The 12,065-nt window shown below is 28.9% G+C and overlaps 1 protein-coding gene across 1 annotated transcript; it reads left to right on the forward strand.

Moving 5' to 3' along the window:
• Positions 1 to 918: 918 nt before the first annotated feature.
• LOC145002579 (ATP-dependent DNA helicase PIF1-like) lies at positions 919 to 6,063 on the forward strand. Its single transcript, XM_078961824.1, has 4 exons — positions 919 to 949; positions 1,033 to 1,100; positions 3,137 to 4,343; positions 5,993 to 6,063. Exons 1-4 carry the CDS (start codon positions 919 to 921, stop codon positions 6,061 to 6,063), a joined length of 1,377 nt encoding a protein of 458 aa, XP_078817950.1.
• The last annotated feature ends 6,002 nt before the right edge of the window (positions 6,064 to 12,065 follow it).

Genomic DNA, 12,065 nt, shown 5'->3' on the forward strand with positions numbered 1-12,065 from the left:
AATTTATTGTAGAAAATGGAAATAGGAAATAAGGTTTACCTAAATAACATTGACCAGATAGATGAAAAATCGCATATCAAGGTTCGGGTGCTTAAAATTTGGAACTTTGTCAGAAATAATAAAGTTTGTTCCATTGAAATGATCATCATGGATGAGGAGGTTTGTTGTATTTGATATATTTTTTATTCATCATTCAATATTAGACATGTTTCATGAACATAATAATTTTTAATTTTTTTTTAAACAGGGTACACAATACCAAGCTCGTGTCTTCAATCAGAATTTCTCCAGATTTCATCATCTTTTAAAGGAAGATGAAAGTTATATAGTTATAAAACCCAATATGGCTGCTGTTACTAATGGTTTTAGTTATACAGGTCATAAACAGACCTTAACTTTGGATTGGAAAAGCATCCTAAAAAAATGTGATGATTTCTCGGGTCCGGTCAATGGATTTATGTTTGTTGACTTTAATTCTATCATAGAACAAACATGCCCAAAAGACACATTCTTTGGTTAGTCATAAAATATTAATAAAATCATTTTTTATCATTTGTTTTTTTGGTTATACATTTTATTATTTAAATATTACGAATTTAATCCTAAACTTTTATTTTTTTGTGGTATCTGTTGTGTAGATGTTATTGGACATATCGTGTCATTTAGGCCTCTTGAAACTTCAAATGCAGTACCATCCAAGCATTATATAAAAGTCACTCTTAGCAACCTAGAGTGAGATTATATTGTATTATTTATTTATTATTTATTATCTTTAATTAATCACAAATTAATATTAATATACTATTTTATGGTTTATTTAGTTCTGTACATCTGAAGGTTACTATTTTTGGAAGTCAAGCATATAAAATTTCAGAATACCTAAAAAATAACCCGACTGTTAATTTTGTTGTTATCGTGATGCAGTTTTTGAAGCTAAACATTTGGAATGGTTTGTATTCAGTCTTTATATATAGATGTTTATAATTACTGTTTTTATATAAATTTTAATAATTGGATATACATTTTTTACAGGTCTTGGTGAAGCTAAAAGTCATTTTGAAGTAACGAAATTGTTCATAAATTCTGACATTTACGAAATTGTTCGCATTCTACTGTAAAATTCGCATTCTTCATTCACCCTCTTTCTTCGCATGTTCCAGTCATTTTTTTTAGTTCATTCGCATTTGAGTTGTTTGTCTCACCAAATGCGAAATTAATATTAACCATAATCACCTTCGCATCTTTAACCCCAATCCATACAACCTCATATGCGAAACCCAATTTTGATTTGTATTACCAAATGCGAACATTTTTGCTTTTACACGTGAACTGCATTTGACTCCAATATTGAACAAATCACATTTCACAGTCCTTCTTGACTTCGCATTTTTCTTCACGAATTTGTTCAAAAGGTTTTTCATTTTATTTTATAAACTTTTAATTATATTTGCTTGTAAAATTTATGTTTGTTGACAAATCAATAACCCAATTAACCCAATATTGAACAAATCACATTTCACAGTCCTTCTTGACTTTGCATTTTTCTTCACGAATCGTCCCTCAATCAATAACCCAATTAACCCAATTGCGAATCCAAAATCAAAACTTATCTGTTTTCATATGCGAACCCAACTGATTGGCTTTTCAAAATCAAATTCGCAACTCCAAATCGTTCGATTATTCGCCCCAATTCCAAAATCAAATAAGAGATCCTTCGTATGATTCATTTAATAACCAAGGCTTCGTTCCAGAAAACATCGAATTTAACAGTTATTCGTTCCCACAATCTTTAACCTCCGTTTAAAATCGATCCCTGTATACAAACCCAATAACCAATCGAACACATACCATTCGAAAACAATAATCATTACACCCTTCAACAGATTTGACATCGCATTTCAAAACAATCGATCTTACTTCATCTGCTTGATATATCGCAATTAACAATTAAGACAAATCAATCAATCAATCAATTTGTATAATAAAAATATTGTTATATATGTAAAGACCATATTGCCCCTAACTTGATAAGTATTTGATATATCGCAGTTAACAATTAAGACAGATAAATAAATCAATCAATTTGTATAATAAAAATTCGAAATTCTTAGCTTTCTTCCCCAATTCGCATTCTACTGTAAAATTCACATTCTTCATTCACCCTCTTTCTTCGCATGTTCCAGTCATTTTTTTTTTAGTTCATTCGCATTTGAGTTGTTTGTCTCACCAAATACGAAATGAATATTAACCATAATCACCTTCGCATCTTTAACCCCAATCCATACAACCTCATATGTGAAACCCAATTTTGATTTGTATTACCAAATGCGAACATTTTTGCTTTTACACGTGAACTGCATTTGACTCCAATATTGAACAAATCACATTTTACAGTCCTTCTTGACTTCGCATTTTTCTTCACGAATCTGTTCAAAAGGTTTTTCATTTTATTTTATAAACTTTTAATTATATTTGCTTGTAAAATTTATGTTTGTTGACAAATCAATAACCCAATTAACCCAATATTGAACAAATCACATTTCACAGTCCTTCTTGACTTTGCATTTTTCTTCACGAATCGTCCCTCAATCAATAACCCAATTAACCCAATTGCGAATCCAAAATCAAAACTTATCTGTTTTCATATGCGAACCCAACTGATTGGCTTTTCAAAATCAAATTCGCAACTCCAAATCGTTCGATTATTCGCCCCAATTCCAAAATCAAATAACAGATCCTTCGTATGATTCATTTAATAACCAAGGCTTGGTTCCAGAAAACATCGAATTTAACAATTATTCGTTCCCACAATCTTTAACCTCCGTTTAAAATCGATCCCTGTATACAAACCCAATAACCAATCGAACACATACCATTCGAAAACAATAATCATTACACCTTTCAACAGATTTGACATCGCATTTCAAAACAATCGATCTTACTTCATCTGCTTGATATATCGCAATTAACAATTAAGACAAATCAATCAATCAATCAATTTGTATAATAAAAATATTGCTATATATGTAAAGACCATATTGCCCCTAACTTGATAAGTATTTGATATATCGCAGTTAACAATTAAGACAGATAAATAAATCAATCAATTTGTATAATAAAAATTCGAAATTCTTAGCTTTCTTCAAACAATCGACTTATCACCGAGGATCTAGATTACGACATTCCCGTGATAAAGAATGACTATGATCGTATGTTTCTTGCATTAACAAATGAGCAACGGAACATTTTCCTAAACATCAAGAGTGCTATTCAACAAAATAAAGGAGGTGTCTTCTTTGTTTACGGGTATGGTGGAACGGGTAAAACTTTTTTATGGAAAACAATATCTGCAGCAATTAGATCTGAAGGAAATATTGTATTAAATGTTGCTTCAAGTGGTATTGCTTCCTTATTATTGCCCGGTGGTAGAACAGCACACTCTCGATTTATAATTCCATTTGAGCTTATAGAGGATTCTTTTTGTAACATAAATCCAGACGGTGAGTTGGCAAGCTTAATAAGGAAAACCTCTTTGATAATTTGGGATGAAGCACCTATGGTCCATAAGCATGCATTTGAAGCTTTAGATCGAACTTTGAAGGATTTATTAAGGTGCGTAAATTCAACAATCTCAAATATTCCATTTGGAGGGAAAGTTATTGTCTTTGGAGGAGATTTTAGACAAATTCTACCTGTTGTGCTGTGTGGCAGTAGACAGAACATTGTAAATGCTTCTTTGAGTTCTTCATATTTATGGGAACATTGCAAAGTCCATAGATTAACAAAAAACATGAGGCTAACTGTTGGAAGGGATCAATCAGATATAGGAAAAATTAGAGATTTTGCAAATTGGTTGTTGGATATAGGAGAAGGAAAACTTGGTGGTCCGAAAGACGGTGAAACGATTATCGATATTCCGGATGATATTCTCATTAATGATTCACATGATCCTATAGGTTCCTTAATTGAGTTTGTATATCCTTCAATTTTAGAGTACTATAGCGATATAAATTATTTCCAAGAAAGAGCGATACTTGCTCCAAAAAATGAAGTTGTCCAGGAAATAAACGACCGTTTACTTAAGAAGTTTCCAGGAGATCAAGTTGAATATTTAAGTTCAGACTGCATATGTGAATCCGAATTTCTCCATGATCAATTTGATGCAAATCTATACTCTCCTGATGTATTAAATGGACTCAAAGTATCCGGTTTACCAAATCATAAATTAGTTTTAAAAATTGGTGTTCCAGTTGTGTTACAGAGAAATATTGATCAGAAAAACGGCTTATGTAATGGCACAAGACTACAGGTGTTATCATTGGGCAAACATGTTATTGAGGCACGTATAATAACTGGAACTAATATTGGAAATCGGACTTTTATTCCAAGAATGTCTTTAACTCCATCAGAAAAAAAGATTCCCTTCAAATTCACAAGAAGACAGTTTCCTTTGGCTGTATGTTTTGCAATGACTATTAACAAAAGTCAAGGACAATCGTTGTCAAAGGTTGGTCTGTTTCTGAAAGATCCAGTTTTTTCACATGGACAATTGTATGTTGCCTTATCTAGAGTTCAGAGTAGAGAGGGAAGTTTTTCGAAATTTTAGATAAAGATGGCAAACTCAGAAATAAAACTTCCAATGTTATTTATAAGGAAGTTTTTCGAAATTTGTAGCCAACTTTTTTGTAACGTCGTTTTATTCAATTTTAGGAAATCACACTTAATCCATCATATTACTGTATTTTTTTATAATTACGTATTGTTGTATTTTATGTTAATTTCATTACACACATTGGTATTGTATCATCTGCATATGTCCAATTAGAATGATGAATAAAAAAATAGTTTTCAAAAATCTTCATTCCTAATTAAATACTTCCCATTTAGTTAGTAATTAAATAATTACCAATAAAAAAAATTATTTAAATATTCAATATTACAATTTATAAGTTATCAGAATTATTTAAATATTCAATATTACAATTTATAAGTTATTACAATATTACAATTTATTTGATTCAAGCAAATAAACTTAAATTTAATAAACCATATCAAAACCTTTTTTTCTTAATTATGAAATTAAACGGTAATGTTTTTTTTTTTTTTTTAATTTTATGTTGTTACGGTTTTTTTTTTTTTTTACTTTGATGTTCCATAGTAAATACCATTAGCAACTTTATGTTTGCATTTATCATGATCATTATTTCACCTTTTGATGTGTTATATATATATATATATATATATATATATATATATATATATATATATATATATATATATATATATATATATATATTACTCTTCTATTGTTTTTATTTATTCTGATTCATGTAATGAAAAATAGAAAAACAAAAAAATAAAAACTCAACCACCAAAGTTGTAAAATACTCTAATATATTAATACATTTTACACTTGTCATATTTTTTTGTTTTTTTTTTTTGTATTTTTTTATTAATTTTTGCTAATTATGATTTTCGTAACTTTTTATTATTATTATTTGCATTTGTGTAAATAAAAAAGGTTCTGTTTATTCTCTTTATTTAAATTTGTAAACATAACTATTTTATTTGCACGAATCAAAATAAAAAAAAAATTACAAAAATCATAAATAATCAAAATTATAAAAAACAAACTAAAAAAAACTCAAATACCAAAATTGTTATATACTCTAATATATTCATACATTTTACACTTTTTGGGAAAACTAAAAAAAAAAGTTGTCAAGTTGATTAAAAATAAAACGAAACAACGAAAAAGATCAAAATAGGAAATATTTAAAAAATAATATGAAAAAAATTAAAACTAACAATACTAAAAAATTTTAAAAAATAAGAAAAAAAATGATGAAAATATAAAATGTATTAATATATTAGAGTATATAAGAATTTGGTATTTGAGTTTTTGTTTTTTATTTTTCTATGTTTCATTACATGAATCAAAATAAATAAAACAATAGAAGAATAATAAATAATTAAAATTATAACAAAACAGAAAGCAAAATATCAAATATTGATAATGATAAATGCAAACATAACGTCGCCAACGATAATTACAAAGCATAAAAAAAAACATGAACAATAACGACATAAAACTTAAAAAAATTATAAAAAAAAACTAAAAAAAAAAATTAACGCTTCAATTCATAAATAAGAAATTTTTAATTGAAAATAGGAAAAAATGTCAAAAAGTTAAATATATATATATATATATATATATATATATATATATATATATATATATATATATATATATATATATATATATATATTCTCGTTAATAAATAAAGAACTTTTTTCCACATATCCTCTTCTCTTTCATTTGGACACATGGTATTTACTAGAATTTTTGAATTTTCTTTTTTCCACTTGTTATTTTATTGTAATTTTCATTTTATTAAACTAAAATTCCAAATTTAATATGTAACGTAATATATATGTAAGGTATTTATTAAAAAATGTTTATATATGTAATGTATTCAATATATTAAAGTCTTATTAATTTTAATAATTCAAAATTTTTCTCATTTTTCTTATAAATTCAAACTTTTCAAATTGTTAAAATTTCATACTTGAGTTTTTTTTTAAAATAAACTCATGTAATACATAGGTGTGACACGTAGTATATATATATATATATATATATATATATATATATATATATATATATATATATATATATATATATATATATATATATATATATATATAGACACACACACACACACACACATATATATATATATATATATATATATATATCCATATTCTAATAAAATAATAGTTTTATTCTTTTATTGATAAGTATCATAATATTACAACTTCTCATTAATATTATATGTCACTTATAATGCCACTTGTCAACCTATTAATTATCAATTTTAAATTTCAAAATTTAAATTTCTCATTCTAATTACATTTTAAATTTTCGCACTCAAATTATATTAAATTAATAACATTAGATAATAATAATAAATTTATATTAATACAGATTATAAGATGATATAACTTCATGTATTTATTTAAATCAACGATTATAAATTTATATTAACTAAAAAACATATTTCTAGAGTAATAATTTATTTAAAATTATTGACTAATAGTTTTGATTTTTTAACACAAAAGTCCAATTAATTTTATAACCGTGGTTCTCACGGGTTATAAACTAGTGTATGTGTGTGTGTCTGTGTGTATATATATATATATATATATATATATATATATATGTATATAGCTTATTATTATAATTTATATATATACAAAATGAAAATTTTATTATATATATATATATATATATATATATATATATATATATATATATATATATATATATATATAAAATTTCAAATTTAGATAATTACACGAATGGTCCTTGAAGTTTGTAGTGTATTGCAATATTTTGCCTCATTCTTTAGTCATTGCAATAAAAAATTTATATTTTTTAGAAATCTTTTAATATTTAAAGTTTGGCCACAAAGCTTTAAAGAATTGAAAACTTTTATCACTTTTCTAAAAACTTGTTAATTTCAACCTCTTTAATTCTTTAGCCATTTTGACACATTTGGTCCTTACATTTTAAACTTTTAAATTTTTTCATAAAAACGCGAAAAACGGCCCGGGACAAAATCCGGATTTGTCATCATATTTAATTTTTTTATTTTTCTCGTCTCTTGCACTTCCTGCCGTCTGTCATTTTCTTTTTTTGGTATACTTTTTCTATATTAATCCGCATATTTATTTATTTATTTATTTTTTTCTGTCTCTATTTGTCTGTATCCGTCTGTAAAAATTAGAGGTTGAATTATTTCACCTACATCTTTTAACAAAAACGACACTCGAATCAAACGCACACAACTCATACGAAGCATGAGCAACATATCTAGTTTTCATTCAAAAATATATTTTTGGTTCAAAAAAGAAAAATAAAATAATAGTAACCGAAACCTATGAGTTTTCATAAAGTAATATAACCGTTTATATAATTGAATCTTAAAATAGCAATCTAACGATTTAGAATTCTATAAAGCATTTTCATAAAAAATTGAGATCAGCTGACCGTTTTTATTTTACTTATTTATTCAGTTTATATATTTGTATGAATTTTGTAAGAAAAAATGGTAAAATGTTTTCTTTCAAGGTTTACTCATATTCATACAAGATTTTTAAAATATAATACCAAAGGGTCTTTTTTTTCTTATATTGTGCTGCATGGTTACCAAATCTGAAACCTATTTAGTTTCCTCGACAGAAAATGCTTATAAGAATAACCAAATCAAACGAAAAAGAGAGTATAAATTTTTGCACAATTTCAGTTGATATGTATATTGATGTGACTATGCATGCTTCTGAGGTACAAGCTATTTTAGAACAACTTTTACTTTTGATAATGATAATAATAAGTGATAGTTGAAAGTAAAAGATAAAGTTTACGAATTAAAAGTATTCTAGAACAACCAAGAACAATCAATTTATCAGAATGTCACCGCTTGAGCTATTAAATCCTATCATTATCTTTTTCAATAAATTGTTATCTAAAACATAATGATTGTGTTGTATTGCACTAATTCTAATGACAAGACTCATTTATGTGTATTTCTACAAGGTGCTCTCTTTGTATGTTATTTTTAATTTAAAAAATTATATATATTTATTTATATATTCATATAAACCAATAACGTAATAGAAAATATTTTAATTTTTGTTAATTTGTTTCTTTATTTTTTATAATTTCTTTGTACTACAATAAAATTGAGTAATTACGGTTTAACGGTGGAATTTGTTGCCCGTTTGTCATCTCACTCATTGTACGATGATAATTAAATTTAATATTGATTTTGATTTTAAAAAAAATTATTAATCCGTTTCTTTAATTTTGATAATTTCCTTGTACGACAATAAAATTGAGGAATTACCGTTGATAGATGTCGTTGGTAAACAACCTAGTTGTATTATTGGCAATATCTTGCCACTATTAAGTTGTTGCTAATAATCTGTCGCTAATGGCACATTTTCGCCGGTAAAGTTTGGTAAGAGTGCCGCCAATATTAATCATAGTATTAACCATCACCAGCACAAAAAATGTGGTCGGTGCTAGTTTTCGTCGATAATGCCTTTTTTTTTTATAATTCTGCCATAATGCAGTAATAAAATTGCGTAAAATATAGAAATTAAAATTGTATAAAATACTTAATGCATATTAAAAATCAATGACATATATTTAATAAAAAACCAACGATAACGTATTGAGTCATTAACAAACATAGAATATACTAAATATAAAATATCCAGTCATCTTCTCCATCTCGCGGGCTCATCGTTGTCCTCATCACCACCGCCAGTATCCTCACCATCTTCACTACGTTTGGACATCGATCAAAACCAATTAAAAAGTTTATTGCTATATGTCTGAGTTTTTTTATAATAAAATCCATAAGATCGTCCACCTACAAAATAAATATGCACATTAATAATAGCTACCTAGTTGTCAACATAGCAAAATACAAATAAATATAAACCACACTAGATAACAAACTTCCTAATTAGTGGTTAGTCATCAAACTAACATATACTAAACTACCAAGTTATATATTTTTTTTAAATGCCAACAAATTTATAAAACCAAACATAAGGTAACAATAAACTAGAACTACAAAACATTAGAGAGCGTTGTGACATTATAAAAAATCTAACATAGGGTTTTATAACCATAACCCCCAATATATCTTAAACCTAGGTCTATTAGAACACCAAAGGGAGAAAAGGAAACAATCTCATCGAAAATAACACTCCTTTCGGTTGAACAGTACGAAAAACAAACATATTTCTAAACTTCCAAAGGTACCACCAAAGTGACAAAGAACACCCCTTGAAACACTTCTTTAACATGTTTCTTTATTCTAGGCTTTTCAATCCAATCCACCCAAGAAACAATAGAATCAAAATAATACCACTATAAACCCCACCAAACCATAATTGTAGCAAGAACCGTCTTCGCGCAACCGAACACTTGCAAAAAAAAATGATTGTTGGATTCCATTTCAGCATTGCAAATAGGACAACAAATAGAAGGAATATCCAACCTTTTAGAGACAAATTTTGTCACGTAGGTAACTGATCCATGAACATTTTCCAAATAAAAAAACATTCATATTAATAGGAACCAAGTTGACCCATCTACTAGCATTGGAAACCGTATCCAAGATAACCAAACAAATCAAATTACGAGCCAAAGAAACTAAAAATTTTCCTGAATCCCAAACCTAATGATATGGCACATCTTTCAAAGAAAATGTATTACAAAGCTCAAAAAATAACGAAGACTGCTTGTAAACAGAATGATTAGATTAGTTTTAATCTATACTTATCTTCATATCCTGTATGTGTTTAAGATCCGTTTATTGTGGATCTCATATTGTAATCCTTGGTTATATATATAATACTAAAAATCCCACAGGATCCTTTAAGCCAAATACTTTTTTTCTTCTTGGTATCAGAGCCACGACTTTAGGGCTCCGATTTTCTTCCCCTCATCGACCTAACCCTTGATCACCTCCTCTGATCAGGTTGTCTTTCAATGGCTACTGAAACTACGTTTATCAATTCGTCCAAGATAGCTACTACTGTAACGTGCAAACTCAGTCGCACGAACTATCTTCTCTGGAAGGCGCAGGTTGTTCCAATTCTGCGTGGAGTAAAACTGTTTGGCTATCTTGATGGGTCCACTGCTGCGCCTCCAACCAAAATCACCGTTGGCATAGGTGATGCTGCCAAACAGGAAGACAATCCCGCATATGAAGTGTGGATTACTCAAGATCAATCCATCCTTGGGGGCTTGTTATCTTCAATGACCGAAGATGTTCTTTCACAACTAACCAGATGTGCAGATACCTCAAATCAGTTGTGGACCGCCTTGCAAACTATGTTTTCTGCTCAACACAGAGGTAATTCTATTCAAATCAGAACTCAATTGTCAAACACAAAAAAGGGCGACTTGTCTGCCTCTGAATATTATCAAAAGATGACTGCTTTAGCCGATACTATGGCCAATATTGGGCACCCGATGACAGATGAAGAAGTGATTGGTTATATCCTAGCCGGGTTAGGACCTGGACATGGCGATTTGTTCACCGCCATAACCGTTCTTAGCAATCAGCAGGAGGTAAAGTTATCTGAGTTCTATTCGTATCTTGTTGCACATGAAGCTCAAAGCATTGCTATGAATAGTCCTTCCGATTTTGTGTCCTCTGCCAATACTGCCACTAAACAGGAAACTTCCAACAATCGCAAAAGTCAAAATAGCAGTACCTATAACAACTCAAACAATAGCAATTCTCGGTCAAATTATCGAAACACTGGAAATCGTGGCAGGGGGCGTGGCCGAGGCAGATACGGTGGGGGTCCAAGATGTCAAGTGTGTGGCATACCCGGACACATTGCCCTGAACTGTCGTAATCGATTCAATCATGCATACCAGAATGAGGACTACAGAAGTGGTAATAGTGCAACATATGGCCGCTACAATGGATACAATGGCAACTACAACAATGACCCAAATTGGTACCTTGACACAGGTGCCACCGATCATCTCACAAGCGACCTAGACCGGCTATCCATACCCGAAAGATATCATGGTAAAGACCAAGTTCAAGTCGCCAATGGCACAGGTTTGCATATCTCTCATGTTGGTCACTCTAAAATTCACAGTCTAGGTCGACCTCTTGTTCTTAAAAACGTCCTTCGTGTCCCACATATTAACAAAAATTTGCTTTCAGCCGATAAACTTGTCAATGATAATAATGTGTTTATTGAACTCTTTCCCAATGTTTTCTTTGTTAAGGACATAATCACGAAGAAAATCCTCCTAATCGGTAAAAGCAAATAAGGTCTCTACCCGGTGCCAATTCGCCACTCTTCACACTATGCTGGGTCTAGCACTAAAGTTCCGTTTTCACAGTGGCACCAACGTCTCGGTCACCCTCATTCAGAAGTTGTCAAATCTATTTTGAAGTCCAAAAATTTAGGTGTTTCCTTTAATAAGTCTTTAGTTTGTGATGCATGTCAACGTGCTA

This window comes from Lactuca saligna, chromosome 6, assembly GCF_052625555.1.
Source record: "Lactuca saligna cultivar CGN05327 chromosome 6, ASM5262555v1, whole genome shotgun sequence".
NCBI classification, from domain to species: domain Eukaryota; kingdom Viridiplantae; phylum Streptophyta; class Magnoliopsida; order Asterales; family Asteraceae; genus Lactuca; species Lactuca saligna.